Raw genomic sequence first — 20,100 nt, 5'->3', positions numbered from 1 at the left:
CAAAAATGTATTTTACTGTTTAATTGGCTTCTGTCACCTAATGCAACCTGCGGTACGTCTTAAAGAACACTGCTGTATAGCTCCCAACTGTCCCTGATTTGGAGAAATGTCCCTCTGTACCTCACTGCACCCCCTTGCCCCTCATTTGTCCCTCATTTTGGTCTAATCCATATAGTTGTATCTAAAATGCACTCTTTATCTTTCAAAATTGTTTCCCAATACTAAACCTTTCATCCAATTTCTAAATTGCTGCATTTGTAAATTTAAAAGCCAATAAAAAGAAATAGGAGTGGTAAAAAAAAGTCCTTATGGATTTAATTGACCTTTTTTTGGTTAATTCTCCTTTAAGGGTTTGTGTCAGGGGGATGTATCCTATGCCTACATATGTTTGCAAGTAGGTGTCCCTCATTCCCATCTCAAAATGTTGGGAGGTATGCTATGCTACTAACACATGCAAGGAACTCTCATAGGCTGTGATCATTCATGTATGGCTTGTCTGTGAATGACTGCTGCAGATATTTCATTTAAATTGCCATCAACGTGCTGTGTTCTGATCTACTTAAAGGCCAGCTCCAGCCAGAAATAAAATATATGTCACAATAACCTCATATAAACTTTACCACGTTCAAAAAGTAATTTTCAGTATTTTAAAATCTGCAGCTTTCATTTCAAAATGAATCTCGTGTGATCCTGCCATGGAGATCCTTGTTCAGACACATCTGTCATAGAATGACAATGCTCTGTCCCAATCGGACACCATTGTGGTGCTGCAGTTTTCTGGAGCTCGAGAGGGCCCCACAGTTAAACCCCCAATGGGAAGTGTGCACATCACCAAGGTATTAATATGCATAACCGAGAAAGTAAAGCTAGCAATTCACGGCTCATTTACTTATTTTTGTTCACCCAGGGGGCTGAACAACACATGAAATTGAGTCATTTTTCCACCCACACATTCGAGGCGGATGGGTTAAGTCCTCACCGCTCTGTCGTTGTATTCTGACCACGGGACTCCCTTGCCATCAGACTACTCTGATCAGCTCTGCAGCCGATTAGCTGCAAACACGGATCGACACAAAATTATCCAGTAAGGCCATTCTTGAAAAGTCAACTGACTTCTCATGAACAGGAACGGCCATACATGGATCGAAATTCGGCCATTCTTGCTGAACCTGCTAAATTACGATTCATGTATGGCCAGCTTTAGTGAGAAGATTGGCATGACAGCAAAACAAATGATATATTGTTAGATCCAAGAAGTCAAGAGCAGTCATTTATGCATTTCTCTCCAAGTGTTTCCAATGACTACAGTGATCTAGACTTGAATGGGCTGGCGTCACTGATTCATGCAGCCTTGACTGAAAGTAGACATATATCGTTGGATACTTTTTTTCGTGATACGTTCAACATGCTAAGTAATGTGTCAGAATAAAGCCTGGGACACGCGTACTGAAAGTCTTCTGGAACTGTCGGACTTTTGGTACATGTGTACCACTGTATATTCGATAGAAGCTAATCTAATCACTTCAGCGCCTGAAGGATTTGCCCACTTAATGACCAGGCCATTTTTTGCGATACGGCACTGTATCTTTTTAACTGACAATTGCACGGTCGTGCGAAGTTGTACCCAAACAAAATGTATGTGTCCCCCCCCCACAAATATAGCTATCTTTTGGTGGTAATTGGTCACCTCTGCGGTTTTTATTTTTTCCACTATAAACAAAAAAAGACTGACAATTTTGAAAAATACACAATATTTTTTACACATCAGTTTAGGTCAATATGTATTCTTCTACATATTTTTGGTAAAAAAAAAAAAAAAACACAATAATCCTATATTGGTTTGCGCAAAAGTTATAGCATCTACAAAATAGGGGATATATTTTGGCATTTTTATTCTTTTTTTTTTTTTTTTTTTTACTAGGCGGTGATCAGCATTTTTTAACATGACATTGCGGCGGACAGATCAGACACTTTTTTTTTGGAACCAGTGACATTAATACAGCGATCAGAGCTAAAACTAGCCACTGATTACTGAATAAATGTCACTGGCAGGGAAGGGATTAACACTAGGGGGAGATCAAGGGGTTAAGTATGTCCTAACTGTGGGGCGAGCGTGGTGACTGGAGGAGAAGAGAGGTCGCTGTTCCTAATCACTAGGAACAGCAGATCTCTCTTTACTCCCCTGTCAGCACAGGAATCTGTTTGTTCACATACACAGATCCCTGTTCTGGCTCTCCGTGGAGCGATCGTGGGTGGCCGGCGGACATCACGGCCACACGCACAAGCTCTGGCTTTGTGCCACGGATGAGTGCGCTCACTATACCTCTTAAAGTGGCCGACATACACCTACGGCGACTGGTTGGCAAGAGGTTAGTGGCCAGCTTCTGTTGAATGGTCTTACTGTGAAACCAACAACCAATGGCTGCAGAAGCTGATCAGTATATTCTGGTAGGGGGTCAGGGTGTTATTTTGATGCCAGGATCTGTTCAACCTTCTGGTTGAACGAAAAAAAATCTACCCATGTTATACCCAGCTTATTACTTCTAGTTAATAGCTCGCAGAGATCACAGTACTTTCTATTGAAAATGCCTTCAATTGTTTTTCTTTCCGGAAGGACAGCACCATCTTTTTTTCTTCTAGAGTCACCATCTAGTTCCTAGACTGAGATGCCAGCTCAGAAGTAGAGTAAATACTGGTGCCTGCGCAGTTTTGGCCTGTGTTCACAAATTTCTCACCCTGTGACTTGCAATCTGATTACTGGGAGAGAGAAGACTGAGGAAATGTTTCCTCCTATGTGCAGCGAGCGGATTGATAACATCCTAATTTAAGCCATTAGATTGGGACTCAAGAATGGCTTTTACTGATGCTGTTGTTGTATAATGTGACACGTCGGGAATTTATTCATACAGACCGAAAGATTAACCCATTCCCCGTTGACATCTCTCATTGGTGGTCAGGTGTGGTTCATCTGGTGTGGATGTATATACAGTTGGAGGAATGTTCCAGCCAGTGGTTACTGCACACATTCCAGTCATTCCTGAATTCATGCAGCAGATCAGGGGGGGTTTGTTCCCCTCCTTCTCCCTCTGCTGATGAGTCACATTCCACTGTTTTATAATGACCTGCTAATTGTGCTAATGATGCCTTCACACAGCCACACAAAGCCGACACAGCTGTGACAGGCCTCATCACAGTTACTTGTCACAGAAGGTTGCACCTCCTTCCTTGTGCAATCTGCTGTGGCTGCCAGCCATCCGTTCTCATAGCTGATTTTAACGCAGAAGCTTATTGCTCAGAGAAGTATTAGTGGTGGGGTGGAGGGGCCTGTCTTTGCGGACTTCTGAAAAGGCTGCCTCTGCATTCTGAGTCGCAAGCATGCAGCCAGCAAAGGCATGTGTCCTGATCTGCATGCCTGCTGCCGGTCAGTGACTCAAAGTACAGAAGCCAGACAATCTGCATTATAAGCCAGACAACTAGCAGCTTCAAAGAGGGTAGCAATGCTAGCCTACAAGTCCCTTTTTTATGATAGGGTTTCTTTTTAGAAGGCCAGTTTGTCTGTCTGATCGTCTGAGTCTATTATTTTTTTTTTAATTGACAATTTTTATTGAAGTTTCTATTTTTCCAATACAAAAATAGAAAAGAAGAAGAATAAACCCTAAAAATGTTACAAAATTCCAAGAGCAATCTGTCTCATCATACATACATTAATACTTTCAAATGTCGTATAGATGCTCCAGATCTGGAGTCAAATACAGCTAACATATTATACATGGGTTACTAGAAAATCAGGAGTATCAGGCATGGAAATAAAATAAAAAATAAAACATTGTGAGAGATTCCTATAGAGAGTTTAACAGCGCCTGCAGACCCTATAAAATAAACCAGATGGATTTGAAAAATTAATATAGGCCAAAATACGACTGAGTCTATTATACTAGCTTGTTCTCTTTGATTCTGGTGGGAAAAGGGCCAAGTTACGTTGGGGTTTTCGTAAAACCACCAGCAGATCCATTTGTGGAGGGCTCTCTAGCTGCTTCCAAAGGGGGCACTCGTGTGTGTGTGTGTGTGTGTGTGTGTGTGTGTGTGTGTGTGTGCTCGCTCCTGTGAGGCCGTTGACACAGACATGGGCCCCGCCCCCTGCACCCTTGTCACTGGCTTTAATTGACAGCAGTAGGAGCCGATGGCTCCCAGTGCCCCAGCAAAGCCAGTGGAGAAGAGCTGCAGACATGTACAGTGCTGGATCCAATTGGGGCTCAGGTAAGTATAAGGTGGGTGAGGAGCCAAAGTTGATGCCTAAACATTTTTTTACCTTAATGCAAGGAATGCATTAAAGTGGATGTAAACCCTCTTCTATACCCAGTGAAGTGAACAGCCTCAGATTATACACAGATGAAACAAATCTCCCTACATAAGTTTTACATGTACTGTACAGTATATCTGCTGTCTTCCCCTTTCTACATACTTTAGAAAGTGCATAGCCTGTTACAAATCTTTTTTTCCTGTTGCAACAGTGGGTGTGGAGTCTGGGCATACACTGTGTTCCACATAGTCAGAGGAAGAAGGAACTTGCAGAGCTGCAGTCTGAATAGACAAGCTCTCTGCTTATCTATCTCCAATTTCCCTCCCCAACACAAATTTCCAGCTGCTTTTATCTCGGGTGCCGGAGAACTCATCAGAAGTTATGCTGATAACAGAGGAACAGAGCAGCAGAAAGACATGGTGCTCTGAGCTTTGGAGAGAGATAAGTAAACATTACAGATATATGTGCATAGGTCAGATTTTTTTTTTATGTTTTAAGACCCGAGGTGATGTGTGCTTGAGGCCGAAAATGTGGCACAGGGACAAAAAGTTATACTCACAAATAACAGCTGTTCCTGAGTTCAACTTTAAAGCTGAACTGAAATGAGTTGTTAAGTCGTAGGATCAGGACAGCATGGCTAGGATGGTACCTCCACTTTTCTGCACTGCAGTTAGTAAGGTATTGCTTGGTCAAGGATACTCCCTCGGCATACCTATTGAACAGGGAAAGATCTGCAGCTTGGTGACGCATCCTTGCATCCACAGCATGTTTGCAGACAGCATTGTGTAACTGCTGCAGAACGTGATGGGCTCAGATTACTGCTCCTTCCAGTGTGATTGCTACTATGCGTAGCATTGCATCAAACTGGCAATGACACATACGTTTATATTTATTTCAAGTACTTCTATAGCGCCATTAATTTACACAGAGCTTTAAAGAGGAAGTAAACCCTGATGAGTTTACTTCCTCTTTCATTCCCTGCAAAGGCAAAGCATAATGGACTACTATGCATCGCATAGTAGCCCATTATGTGTCACTTACCTGACACAGGAGCCAGCGAAGTCACCGCTGTCCCCTGTAGTTCCGCGCATCCATCTTCTCGGTGGGGTCTCGCAGCTCCGCCGCTGTCATTCGGCGAAGCCACGATGACGTCACTCCCGCGCATGCGCACGGGAGCCGAGACGCGTGGCATTGCGCGGCATCTTCGTCATCGAGGATGCCACGCTCAGTGCGCCTGCGCGCCGCTGTCTACGGCGCATGCGCCGTAGACAGTGGTGCCCGTCTTCGGGCAAATATCTCCTAAACCATATAGGTTTGGGAGATATTTCTTGGACCTACAGGTAAGCCTTAATCTAGGCTTACCTGTAGGTCAAAGTGGTTTGTAAGGGTTTTACAACCACTTTAAGGCTTCATGCAAGCTGAAGCTCATAAACGGCCGTTTTTTGGAGTTTGGGAGTTTTTTTTAACAGCCCATAAACTCCCCTTTATGTTATCCTATGTGTCCATGCACACATGGACGTTTTTCAACAGTGGAGTTTATGGGCTGTTTTTCGAACACCCTAAAATCTCGTTCAGGAGTCATTTTTCAGACCACAAAACACGCCAAACGCTCATACATGCCAATAAACGCTCAAAAATGTGGCTCACCAGCATCTTTTAATAATTTTGAGCCATTAAAAAAAACAAAAAACGCTGAGGCGGAAAAACGCTAATGATCGCTATTGCAAAAAACTTTAAAAAACTTTAAAAAACTTTAAAAGACTCACTGCAAAGCTACTGCCATTTTTAGAACATTTTAACGTCCAGTGTGCATGGACCCTAACCCTAAATAGATTTTGTACATTTATATCCGTATGTGTTTATACGACATTTAGAAATGCATGTAATGGTTTTAAATGGCATAATGCACCATGTGCAGTTATCTGCATTCAGGTGGATTCAGTTGTCTGCCTTTAGACATAATAGAATTCTTTGCATCCAGGGCAAATTGTATGTAAATGCATTTAAATGCAGGAGAACTTCATTAGGGAAGCATAACATACCTCCCAGATGAGTTATTTTTTTTGTTTTGTTTGCTAGCCTTATAGAAAGCTGAAATTTGCTTTCAAATGACATTATATTTAGGACCTGTTCGCACTAGAGCGCAATTTGGGAGACCCAAATTCTGTGACAGATTCTCGCACCACATTCCAGTCACACTGCCCTTGCGATCTGCAGCAGGTGTCAGTTTTTTATTTAAGTGAATGGGTAGGGGTACAATGTACCATACTCATTCACCTAGGGTGGGGGGGGGGCCGTGATCTGGGGGGCCCCTTGTTAAAGGGGGCTTCCAGATCACGATAAGTCCCCGTCCGCAGACCCCGACAACCACCAGGCAAGGGTTGTTGGAAAGAGGCCCTTGTCCTCATCAACAAGGTGCTTTGGCGTGGGGAGGCACAGGGGCCCCCTTTGCCCCAAAGCACCACCCCCATGTTGAGGGCATGTGGCCTGGTGTGGTCCAGGAGGGGGGGGGGCGCTCGCTTGCCCCCCCCTTTTCCGACCTGCCGGGCTGCGTGCTTGAATAAGGGTCTGGTATGGATCTTGGGGGGGGGGGACCTCATGCAAAATGGGCTTCCATATGGAACCACTGATTTTTGAATAGACAGAGAAACGCGGGATGGTGCATAACTCTGTGTATACAGCGTTAAGCCCCATTAAATTGCGTTTAACACCTTTTACCGGCTTCTGGCGTTTTTACAGCTCTAGCGCAGGAGCCTTTTTTTTTGGAGCTTAAAAACGCTTATACAACTTGCAGCTCAAAAACGCCATGGTGGGCATGAGGCCATAGGCTAACATGGAGAGGCATTTTTAAGCGACAAAAAAGCTTCAAAAAGTGGCTGTAAAAACGTCCGTAGGCATGAGGCCTAAGAATCTGTGACAAGACTTGAAAATTGCTGTTCAGACGCTCTCCATCCAATCTGACAGAGCTTGAGCTATTTTGCAAAGAAGAATGGGCAAAAATGTCACTCTCTAGATGGGCAAAGCTGGTAGAGACATACCCAAAAAGACTTGCAGTTGTTATTGCAGTGAAAGGTGGTTCTACAAAATGTAGACTCGGGGGCTGAATACAAATGCCCCCCACACTTTTCACATATTTGTAAAAAATTTGGAAAATCATTTATCATTTTCCTTCCACTTCACATTTATGTGCCACTTTGTGTTGGTCTATCACATAAAATCCGAATAAAATAAATTTAAGTTTTCGGTTGTAACATGACAAAATGTGGAACATTTTCAAAGGGTTTAAATACTTTTTCAAAGCACTATAATGGGTAATAAATAAATTGGTGATATACCAGGTACAATAACTGGTATACTTTTAATTCATTAATTAATAAGTAAAAAGGATGACAGTTTGAAAATAAAGTGAAAAAGTTGCAGTTTTCTTTTCACTGCTTAAAAAAAAAAAAACGTGCAGGCAATTTTTTTTTGTTTGTTTTTTTTCCATTGAAGGCCGGGCAGGAAATTGCCTGCAGATCAGATCAATGTCCAAGGGCCTCGGCTAGACAGATGTCGCTATATCTGGTGTTTTATATATGAAAGAAGCAGACAGTTGACATGGAGAAGATGGTGTTAAATATTTACAGATTGTTAATGTGAAGGGCAACTATAATGTAGCACTAAAAAGAAAAAAATTTAAAATAATGAAAAGCAGAATTAAATGGTGAAGTGACTAACACCAAAGTAATATATAACCATAAAGTCCCAAGAGTGAAATAAATCAGTCCTTGAAATCCATGTGAAACTCGGATGTAGTGGTTTATACAGTGCATAAGCCAAAGGATAATCCAGAAGACATTCGAGGCACTAACATCAAAACGAAGTATGGAAATGGTGGGTACTCTTACCAGAGCCATGGGACCTGTATATGGGCACCAGGTCAGACAAGCATACACAAATGAATCCTCGACTCTACAGGAACTGTACGACAGGTCACAGATGGTCCATCAGCCAATGGGGGGGCTGTGGGTCTTTCAATCAGTAGAGGAGCAATCTACCCCATCTCGAGGGTTCCAATCTTCCTTCCAAAGGTTCCAATAAAAGGAAAAATGGTCTCCAACCGGTAACTCAACAGTGGAGAAAAAACTCACGGAGGGAATCATATGCAAGACAAAAAGAACAATGGATTCCCATAGTGTAGATCAAAAAGCAGAATTTTCTGTTTATTGGCATAAAAACAGCATATAAAATAAAAAGAAAATTAAAAAAACGTGATCACATAATAAAAAGCAATATAGGGAACATAGAAACCTCGCCCTACTCATTTCGTCCCAAAGGACTTCCACTGGGGCAATAAATGTGAAGCAGCTTTACAAATACCACAAATTGTCACGCTCTTTAAAGAAGAAACATTTTTGTGTTGTTGTCAATAAATGTTTGCCCATTAAGCTAGGTTCACAATTTTGCAGTACAGGGAACACTGAGATCCGTGCGCATTTCCCACACCAAATTGCAAGTGCAAGGACAGTGTGAATGTCAATACAAAGTTGACATACCAAACGCAGTTCGCAAGTCTTCCTCCACAGTGAAGACCTAGTCCTACCATCCTAATGGCCTGCTCCAATGCACCCAAGAGATATTGCTCTCCATTGCCTGGACCTAGTCAAAGCCATAAGAGTGTACTTTAAAGACATGGATTTTATCAGGAAAATGGATTTCCTGTTTGTCCCTCGGGACCTTGCAAGATGCATTCTGCTTCCAAGTCCACCAAGTCCACCATCGCTTGATGGGTAAGATATCTGATTGCTGGAGTGTACACTTTCAAGGAAAATCTCCATCTGCACTTTTATGAACTTGCTCTTCCAGGATGGATATTCCATTACCAGGCAAGGCGATCACCTGGTCCTTTGTTCCTATCTTATCAAAGTTCTATCAGGTGTGTGTCTAAGCTTCTGTGGATGCAACATCAAAGTTCTTTCTGCTGCACTCTGAAATTGAGTCTGATGGTCTTTGCTGTTGGGCCTGTTGGCACAGTTTGGTTGTCTAGCTGTTGCCAACCCTTCTTATTCATTGCTTGGGGACATATGTACTAGGGTCTATGAATACTCAGCCTGTGTCCTGTACAGTGCAGTTAAGATGTGAGGAATTTTAACTTGCCTGTAAATTGCATATCTTGGAGTACCATACAGGAAACAGACCATCCACCTTTCTCTTCTTAGGTTACTCTGCATTATTCACTTTAAAATCTGAGGACTAAAGTAGTGGGGTAGGGTTATAGGGAAGGTGTCCAAGAGGCATTCCCTTACAAGCTTTACCAGTGTCCAATCACCTGAAGGTATGAGCCTATAACCCAGGGTCTATCAATATTTGGCCTGTGTCCTGCACTGTTCTCCAAGATATGACATTGACAGGCAAGTCAAAATTCCTATTCATTTGCACATTTGCTTTGTACCAACAATTTATCTCTTATTATTTACATCCCATATGTAGATGGCTGCTGAGTTAATCTAAAGGGGTTCTAAAGCTTTTTTTTTTGTATTAAAATAACAAACCTGTTATACTTGCCTGTTCTGTGCAATGCTTTTGCACAGAGCAGCCCCGGTCCTCTTCTGGGGTCCCCTGCAGGTGCTCCAGGCCCCTCCTCTTCATCAGGCGCCCCCACAGAAAGCCAGTTTCCTTTGGGACACCAGTGTGTCCTTCCCCACCCTGCTCACGTGTCACAGGATTTGCTTGACAGCTATCGATCTGTCCAGTGAGGAGAGAGACAGACGCTGGAGCCGCTGCGCTTTTGCACATCGCTGGATTGAATGGGCTCAGTTAAGAAAAAAGGGGGTCTAGGGGAGAGCTGCACCACAGAATATAATGCGTATAATTCATGAAGGAAAAAACCTTATGACTTTAGAAACACTTTAAAGTGTTCACCTTTACAGAAAAAATGTAAAGATGAACTAACACCAGACACCTCCCCCCCGCTATACTTATCTCCAGGGTTGGTGAGGCGTCAGCACCCCCAAAAGCTGCTTCAGTGGTCTGGTGATTTGAAATCCCTGCTCTTTTCCCTCTCCTCCAGAGCTTTTTTTCATAGACCAGATCAATTATGATCATTCAGCATCGGTCACAGTAATGGCACTGACCAATCAGAGTCGATCTGGTCTGTCCCGGAAGTGCTGAGAGAGAACAGGGATTTCACATCCCCAGACCCCTGGAGCAGCTGCAGGGGTGCCAACATCTTAGCAACCCCAGAGGTATGTGCACAGGGGACTGGAAAGGGATGGGCAGTGTTCAACTTTTATTAATTAATTACTTTTATTTTTGTTGTAATGGAAAACGAACCCTTTAACCACTAGAGGACCAGCCGCTGCAGTTATACTGCGGCTGGTTGGCTGTCCTGTGCAAATCGCCGTAGCTATATGTCGGCCGCTTTTTAGACCACTAGGGGGCGCTCGCTTGTGGCACAACAGAGCCGATGCACGTGCCCGACGGCCATGATGTCCACCGGGCACCCGCGATTGCTCCTGAGAGAGACAGAACGGGGATCTGTCAATGTAAACAGACCTCCATTCTGTCAGGAGAGAGAGAGGAGACCGATCTGGTGTTCATACAAAGTATGAACTACGATATGTCTCCTCCCCCAGGCAGTCCCATTCCCCCACAGTTAGAATCACTCCCTAGGACACACATTTAACACCTTCATCGGTCCCTAGTATTAACTCCTTCCCTGCCAATGACATTTATACAGTAATCGGTGGCTATTTTTAGCTCTGATTGCTGTATAAAGTTCAATGGTCCCAACAAAGTGTCAAAAGTGTCCGATCCTTCTGCTCCAATGTCAAAGTACCAAAAAAAATCGCAGCTCGCCGCCATTACTAGTAAAAAAAAGAAAGAAAATAATAAAAATGGCATAAATCCCCTATTTTGTTGACGCTATAACTTTTGCGCAAACCAATCAGTATACGCTTATTGCGATTTATTTATTTTTTAAACCAAAAGTATACAGAGGAATACATATCGACCTAAACTGAGGAAGAAATTTTGTATTTTTATATTTTTTTTTGGAGGGATATTTGTTATAGTAACAAATATTGCTTTTTCCCCTCAATATTGTCAGTCTTTTTTTTTTTTTTTTATAACACAAAAAATAAAAAGCAGAGGTGATCAAATACCACCAAAAGAAAGCTCTATTTGTGGGGAAAAAAGGACATTCATTTTGTTTTGGGTACAGAGCTGCACGACCGCACAATTGTCAGTTAAAGCGACACAGTACCGTATCGCAAAAAATTTGAACTGCTCTCTGGATTGTGGCTGCAGCGGATTTAGTTAAACTCTAGTTAATGAAAAGTAAAGTAAACCTGTTGCAAACTTCAGTTCATCAAACTGGCCAAACAATGACAAAGCTTGCCTTTATCTCAAAGGTTTACCATTGGAGCCGATGAGAGCTCTATGAAATAGCAGCTAGCTCTGCTGTAATATTGATGCTGACAATCCACTTCTTTTTGTCCCCAGTGACCAAAATGCAACAGTCCTCTGATCATTAAAACCTGCAGCATCTTTCCTTTTTCACCCCATATGAACCTTATGCTGTCTGCCTCCAACAGCTCATTGTGTATTCTGTCTGTATCTAACTGTTCAATGCCGCGGTCACGTTTTTCCTCCGCCCACCCCACCCCGCCTTGCAAGTGTTCTGGGGTGCTCGCATTGTCCTGGAGTCTGGACTGCTGCTGGAAACCCAAAATTTATAGTTTCAGATGTTTCCGAAGAATAGAGGACACTGAGGCACGTAATTGATGTTGCCTCGACACAGACAACAGTGTCGCAAGCAGTTGCTTTCCCTGAAGTACAAGGCAATATGTTATTTCGCTCTAGACTGTCTTGACGTGAGAAAACACTCTCCTGTATCACTGGGAGATAGTCGCTAAGCTGCCTGAAATACTGTAAATGTCATTGGTTGGTCATGCTAACAGGTCATTTCTGATGTGATAGTGCAGCATGTGCAAAACCTTAATCTGGAGGATGGTGAACAAAATCTCAAGCAGCCTTTTATTGAAGTTGAATTCTAGGCAGATATAAAATATACAAATTAACGGAGCTCTGTAATAAAAGTAATATGTATTTCAGCCTCTTGCAGTCCCTGTACAGCAGGGCTGTGACGTATGAGAGGATTAACCAGCACTGTGGGCCAGTTAATTAATGTACTGACAAAAAGCATGCTGATAGGAGGAGAGAACAGAGTGACAAAGAGATGAGCTCATCACTATGCTGCCCAGTCACCAGTTGGCAGTGGGTCCAGGATAACCTGGGCTCAGAGGAAGTGGGTTGAATGATGCTGGCCATCAGACTGAGGACCTCTAGTGGCAGTATAAATGTACTGTGGGTGAATTCTATGGATTTAAGTTAAATACTGCAGCAAGAGCTGGTTTGTGTTATTATATTAGTTAATGAGCTATTGTTTTTTTTATCACATTTTTGGCTAGAGTTGTACTCAGAGTGTATCCAAAGACCAAACAGTTTTTTTTTTTTTTTTGGATAGTGTGAAGGGAAATATTGAAACTGGACAGGTTTTTCTGTTTTGTGGGGAGATTCACCCTCACTCTTTCTCCTAATGGGCATTCTCACAGGACAGAAAATTATGAGAAATCCAAAATGTAACAGTTATCACCGTAACAGAATCCCAAGAGGGGAAATCTTATCATGAGGACACCATTACCAAGGACAACTGTCTAAGCCCTTGTATACACGGTCGGAGAATCCATCGGAATGTGTCCTATCGGACCGTGTTGTCGGATAATCCGACTGTGTGTGGTAGGCATAGGACTGATTCCGTCGGACCCAATTTTCCAACTTGTTGGAAATATTTTCCGACAAACTGGTCCGATCGGACCTTGTCCGATCATGTGTAGAGAATTCCGATCGGACAAAGTGCCACGCATGCTCAGATCAAATTCCTACACCAAAGCTATTGGCTACTAGCGTGAACGTAGTCCCGTTGTAACGAAATAACATCATCACGTTCTGAACGATCTGATTTTTTCCGACAACTTGGTCCGACCGTGTGTATGCAACAGTTTCGGACAAAATCCGTCGGACAAAATCCAACGGATTTGGTTGGCAGAATGTCCGACCGTGTGTACAGGGGCTTAGAGGTGATTTCATTTTGTTGTGTCTCCTGGATGGGAAGTGAAGGGCAACCTCCCCAATGGGGACACAGACCTCAAATAAAAACCTGATGGTGGTCTTAAAGCTGAATCGTATTCTGCTTAAACATTGGCGTCCCTGCCCCCCCCCCCCATTTTTAAATAAAACCTTTCTATTTTTATTACAAATTGTATTTTATGCCGGCCATACACGGTTCGAATTTCAAAAGAATTTTCTTTCGAAAATCATATCTAAGAATTTTCGTATGAATTTCGCACCATTAGTGGGTTGCAGCAACAGCCGATTTTCGTGCGGAAATAAAATTTGAGGAATCGGACATGTTGGAAATTTTTTGAAAAACGAACGATTTTCTAATCCAATGATGGGAGAATCGTGCGAGAAATGTAATAAGAAAATAAAATTTACGGAGATGAAAGAAAATTTACGGAGAGAAAAGAAGATTCCCGGCCAAGAAAATTATTTTCTGTAGCAACATGAGGTGAAATTGAAGGCTTGGTTGGCCGAATTTTGAAAATGGTGGCATCATCGGATCACAAAAAAAACAAATTTTCTGATTTTGAATAGAAAATTTGTTTGAAATTAGACCATGTATGGCCTGCATTAGTCTCAGTGATGTCATCACTGGGTTTCTGCGCTTCTGTATGCAATATAGGTTGATCATGGCAGGTGGGAGGAGCCAGCAGGATGATGCACTTAAATAGGAGCTCCAGTCTCCCTCAGAAAAAAAAATTCAACAGCTACAAATACTGTAGCTGTTGACTTTTAATATAAGGACACTTACTTGTCCAGGGATCCAGCGTTGTCCTCAACTAAGCCAGGTCTTAAAGCGGAGCTCCACCCTAAAGTGGAGCTTCCGCTCATTGGAACCCTCCCCCCCTCTGGTGCCACAATTGGCACCTTTCAGGGGGGAGGGGGGTGCAGGTACCTGTACAGTACAGGTATCTGCACCCACTTCCGGCATAGATATCTGCAGTATCCGCTCTGATGTAGGTACACATTCGTAGAAGGAATTGGAGGCAGGAAGGAGGGCAGAGCAGGGCTGCGGATGACAGAGGCACATAAAGTGACCACGGTGTCAGGGCTCAACAGCCATGATAAACGGTGGTCAGTTTACAGGGGGAGGGTATAACCAAGCAGGATCAGCCAGTTTTTTTTTAGGTGATGGAAGGGGCCAAATTACACAGCACAAGCACTGTGCTTTTATTCATGCTTTAAGACGGGTTTTGATCCCTCCCCCACCCCCACATGAATGTAAACACACTTGATGGGGCAATCCATGCAATTTTAAGGCTTGACATGTTATCTACTTGGTGCAACCTCATCTTTTTAAATTTTACCAGAAATCAGGTAATAGTGTTTTTGTGCCAATAATATTGACTTTAGTGTATTTTTTACTGAAATTTTAGGATTGATAAAACAATAAATCACACATAAATTCAAGATTAATCACTGCGCTAACAACAACAAAGCAGCCAACATAAATTGTATGGTGACAATAAAAAACATATAGGTTAAGTATATGCAGTGCTAGAAGCATCGAATTATAAAATAAGAGTCCATAGTGTTAAAACAGGGTCTTTGTTCAGGGAAATACTGGAACCACCCACGGTGCAGACAGAGATACAATAAGGTGAACATGAGATTATCCTCCACCGAACGTCAACACACCGGGCCTCTTACCAAAGAAAATGCACCACTGAATTACAGGTGGTCTTACAATGGTAAGTCATAGGTACATGCATAGGATACAAGAAAGTAACTCCTCATGGTGTAGTATTTAAAACCAAGCTAAATTTATTTCTAAATTTATAAAGCCAGGGTACTCGCATTTTGAGGAATAAAAACAGGCATATCAAAAATTGCAATTCATCATGGATAGCAGATGTCTCCAACCACAAAGATGGCCGCAGTCGGCACGTTACAGTGTCGTGACTTCAGAGCTCCAATAAGAATGCCGTCAGGAGCGTCAACGGCAACTTTTGATATGCCTGTTTTTATTTCTCAAAATGTGGCTTTTTATAAGAAATAATTTTACCTTGGTTTTAAATACTACACCATGAGGAGTTGCTTTCTTGTATCCTATGCATATGTACCTATGAATTACCATTGAGTGGGACTACAAGATCCAGCCTTCTATGATCCAATTGAAGTGTTTCTGTGGCTATATCATGCATGTTTGACCACCTGTAATTCAGTGGTCCACTTTCTTTGGTAAGAGGCCCGGTGTGTTGTTGATCGGTGGAGGATAATCTCATGTTAACCTTATTGTAACTCTGTCTGCACCGTGAGTGGTTCCAGTATTTCCCCTAAACAAAGACTCTGTTTTAACACTATGGACTCTTATTTTAAAATTTGATGCTTCTAGCGCTGCATATACTTAACCTTTACACATAAATTCTAGTTTATGCTAAATTGCATGCAGCGTAATGAAGAGCAGTGGGGAACCAGCATATAAAAGGTCAAGTATGTCTAAAAACTTCTGTTTTAAATTTCAAAAGTGGACAATCTGAATGGAAAAAAAATGTTTAGATGAAACAGTTTTGGTTGAGTGGAAAACGGGATATATATATTTAGAATTAGGATCTAGGTACTGAAACAGGCTGTTAATAAGTGCTGAGCGGGAGAGAGTCCATAAGCTTTAATTACATTATGAGTTCTAGTAATATGTGTAATGAGAAGAACATCTGTATCCCCAACAAAGAACATTCGGTTCTCTAATTGTCAGTGGGGTCAAATCATCGTTTATTTGCAACTGTACTGACGACAAAATTGTTACAAGAAAAGGAACAGGATGGAAATTTTTCTCAAAAAAATTTCCAACATTGAATGTGATTTTTGTTTGGGAAATGACAAATAATAGAGACAAAATTTTGAAAGCAAACAAATTTTGAAGTGCTTTCATCAAAGTCATTGAATGCACTGAAATTTTCATATAAATATTTGTATGAAAATCTACTAGTGTATGACCTACTTAAAGCCCAAGTTGGGGATTCTCTTATTAGGAGCCATTGTCAGACCGCTTAGAGCTCTTTCACACTGCTCCCTTCCTTGTGGGTGGGAGGGCAACGTTGCCTAAAAATACTGAGAATAAAAATATGAATAGAACCATAATTCACAATGTGCAAGAGGGGTGGGACCAATTCTGTATTTATTGCCTTTGTGTCCTCGACAGGAATATTTTCCTTCATATCCTGTCCCAATAAACCCTAAGGGGGATATTTACTTAAACGTGTGCACTCTGCATGGTAGCCAATCAGCTTCTAACTTTAGCTTCTTTAATTAAGCTTGGGCAATAAAACCTGGAAGCTGATCCGTTTCTATGCAGAGCTGCACCAGATTTTGCTCCATGTAGTTTTAATAAATAGTTTCAGGATGAGATAGGGTGTCTTCTGGTCTCTCTGTGAATACATAGATAGCAATAAATATCTGTCAGAATTGCCACTTTTCCTCCATAACATGCAAAGTAGCATCAATTGTACATAAAATATAGATTTTTAATTGTTATGGTATTTACATTTTGATTTGTGTTTATTTAATCACACAATTTTTATTGTCCTATTCTTCTGTTGTTTTAGCACCTACAAATGACGATTCAGGCAATGCAAGATGAGCTGCGCATTCAGCGAGACCTCAACCAGCTCTTCCAGCAGGACAGTGGCGGGAGATCCAAGGAACTGTTTACTGGCGATCTAACTGAGGAGAACTTCCGCATCCTCCAGGTGGAGCATGACCGCCAGGCCAAGGAGCTTTTCCTGCTGCGAAAAACACTGGAGGAGATGGAGCTGAGGATTGAGACTCAGAAACAGACGCTTAATGCCAGAGATGAATCCATCAAGAAACTGCTTGAGATGCTGCAGAGCAAAGGGATCTCCTCAAAGGTGATGGATGAGGACCATGAAAGGACCAGGAGGCTGGCAGAGGCTGAGATGCATGTCCACCACCTAGAGAGCCTGCTTGATCAGAAGGATAAGGAGACCAACATGCTGAGAGAGGTGATTGTAAACAGTGTAGCTCAATTACTACTGTTTCTATTACACTTAGCCATAGCTGCTTATCATTTTATTCCCTGTAATAGGATACATTTCTTTTCCCCCTGACATCATATGTCAAAGCAATCAGTCACATTGTCTCTGTGAATTTGGGGGTTCATCCAGGACCATTTAGGTAGTGTAAACAAGACTGAGCACTACAAGGAAGCACAAGTGTCTTTTACAGGAAGAAAATATTGCATGGTAGTTCAACAACAAAATACATTGTTTAGGGGTAATTATTAATATTAAATCCTTTCTGGTTTAAAGAGACCATGTCACAGACAGCTATAAGGCCATACACCCCCCCCCCCCCCCCACACACACACTTTTCCTTTTGTGGCTGCCACCACATAATACCTAGTATGGGGGAGTATGTGATTTACTCCCATGATGCAATGCTTGGGCCTAACAGCCAGCCTTTTGGCTTTAGCACTTTCACCTGAAATAGGGTGGGACATAACCACTCCTTCAAAGTCCAGACACCAGGCATTTGTGCTGACTGTGACAGAGAAAGGAGCAAAATAAAGTCAAATCAACTGTGCCCCTCCCCCGTATGTATATATATATATATATATATATATTCTGAGCTTCCCCTGAGCAACCACAAATAAAGAAGTAGTAAAGTCTTCCTTTTTAATTGTACCTACAGGTAAGCCTATAATGAGGATTACCTGTAGTTACTGTAAATATCTCCTAAACTTGCACAGTTTCGGAGATATTTACATTATACGCCAATGCAGGAGTGACATCATTGCGGCTCCGGCCAATCACAGTGCCAGAGCCCGCAAACCCAGAAGAAACACCGAGGAAGATGGCCATCTCTGTGGTGTGCGGGCGCAACCGATAGAGCTTCATTGTAAGGCAAATATTTCATAATGAGCTAGTATGTGATTCCCACCTCTGTTTTTATCCTTTTGGGAATTTTTGGTGTTCCTGCCCACTTTTGTGTCTTCCAGAACCTCCCCTTAAATTCTCCATAAAATTTGAATTAAGTAAAACATTTGAGCAGGGATGGTGAAATCCCCTAAGAATGATATCAGGCAGACTTGAGAACTCAGCATAGAAATGGTGGAAACCCTCATAATGTTCTTTGCATCGGAACAGGAACTAGTCTTAACACTGGCCTCAGCATCCAATTCTAGAGCTATTTCAGGAATGCAAAAGTGGCCTATTTGACTTAAGCATAATTCTCTCTCTGTCACATTTCCTTGAACAGAATACAGCCCTAAAATAGCTATCTTTGTCCAGGGCTCACAAAAGCCCAGTCTCTTCTCCTACTCCCATTTCTCAACCAGAGTCGGTCCTAAAGGTTGCAGACACAAAAGAGAATAAAGGCATAGGTAGGCAGTATTGGTGGAGGCTGTGCAGGAGTTCTGTCCCCCAGAGTGTCACTGTATGGAAGAGGGAGCTTCACACAGCATGCTTGCTAATGTTGAAAAGCTCATTAACTGTCCACAAAAGCCTTGGCATTGTGGAACTTGACTCTCCTCCGTCTCGACATGCCACTATGGGAACAAAGGGAACTACAAAATCCTGCAAAACATCCCCTGTTCATGGACAGATAGAATGTGCAGTCTATGACCACTGGGTCAATCCTGGAAGCATTTTCACTCCACCCAAAGTCTTTGCAAGAAAGAGGGATGGGGCGAAGAGAAGAGAGGAGGGATCAGAGGGAAGGAGTGACTAGAGGAGAGGGAAGTGGGAAGAAGGATGCAAGCAAAGGAGTACCATATAGGATGTTCACAAGGTACCCTGAGATGTCGAACCATATGCATTGATCCATTGCGACCATACCTTGTGAAAAAATTTTTGGGCAATTCCTGCTCTCATAAGTAAATTTATATAATGGCAAGACAGAGTTAACTGCCGCTATCCAAGTGTTAACCGATGGTGGGGTAAGTTGCTTCCATCTGAGAAGGATTTCCTTTCTAGCATAGTACAACGCATAGAAAAGAAATAGTTTTACATGCCTGGTGGCTGCAACATCCTCCATGCTGCCTAGTAACACCAAAGCAGAGTCCGGTCTAAGGGACCAGTCTCCAAAGTCATTCAGAACTTTGATCACCTTCTCCCAAAATGGATGGACGTGGGGACATGACTCATTCCTTATGCAAGAATGTACAAGGAGAGAACTGGCGTCTTTAACATAGGGCACTCGCCTCAGAGTACATACTGGGCAATCTAATCAGGGTGTAGTAAGCAATATGTAGGAATTTTAGTTGGATAATATGGTCCTTGGCAGAAATCATTGTAGTAATATAGCTATCCACAGTCCTCCCAGTCCTCCTCAGTCAACTCCAGGATGTCAGCCTTCCATTTGTCATATACTTTCATCAAGGAGGTAGCATGGGCCGAAGCGAGGTGAAAAAAGAGGGCAGACAGAGGTTTCTCCAGGACTTTTTAGATCAGCAAACGCTCCACCAAGTCAGGCTGAAGGACTATAGAGCAGGGAAATTGGGCTTGTGCCGCATGTCTAAGCTGATAATATCTAAGGGTCAAGAGACTGGTATAGCATATTTTTCCCTCATCACCGAGAAGAAGGAAAGCCTGCCATCTGTAAAAATATGTTTAAGGGCTGTAATCCCTTTGGACCTGGGGATCTGGCAATCTATTATGACCCCTTTCACACTGAGGCGC

At 42.4% G+C, this 20,100-nt stretch overlaps 1 protein-coding gene across 17 annotated transcripts in view; it reads left to right on the top strand.

The window, feature by feature from the left end:
- Positions 1 to 20,100, top strand: part of ERC1 (ELKS/RAB6-interacting/CAST family member 1) — a 430,374-nt gene that overhangs the window by 130,667 nt on the left and 279,607 nt on the right. For all 17 annotated transcript variants that reach the window (XM_077468912.1, XM_077468911.1, XM_077468908.1 and 14 more), the window contains exon 3: positions 17,008 to 17,424. In XM_077468912.1, the coding sequence (XP_077325038.1) occupies positions 17,008 to 17,424 (417 nt within the window). The remainder of the gene's footprint in view (positions 1 to 17,007; positions 17,425 to 20,100) is intronic.

The sequence above is a fragment of the Lithobates pipiens genome, unplaced genomic scaffold (assembly GCF_037356315.1).
Source record: "Lithobates pipiens isolate NorthernLeopardFrog02 unplaced genomic scaffold, aLitPip1_a1.2 Scaffold_8, whole genome shotgun sequence".
NCBI lineage: Eukaryota > Metazoa > Chordata > Amphibia > Anura > Ranidae > Lithobates > Lithobates pipiens.
This window is presented reverse-complemented; position numbering and strand designations above follow the sequence as displayed.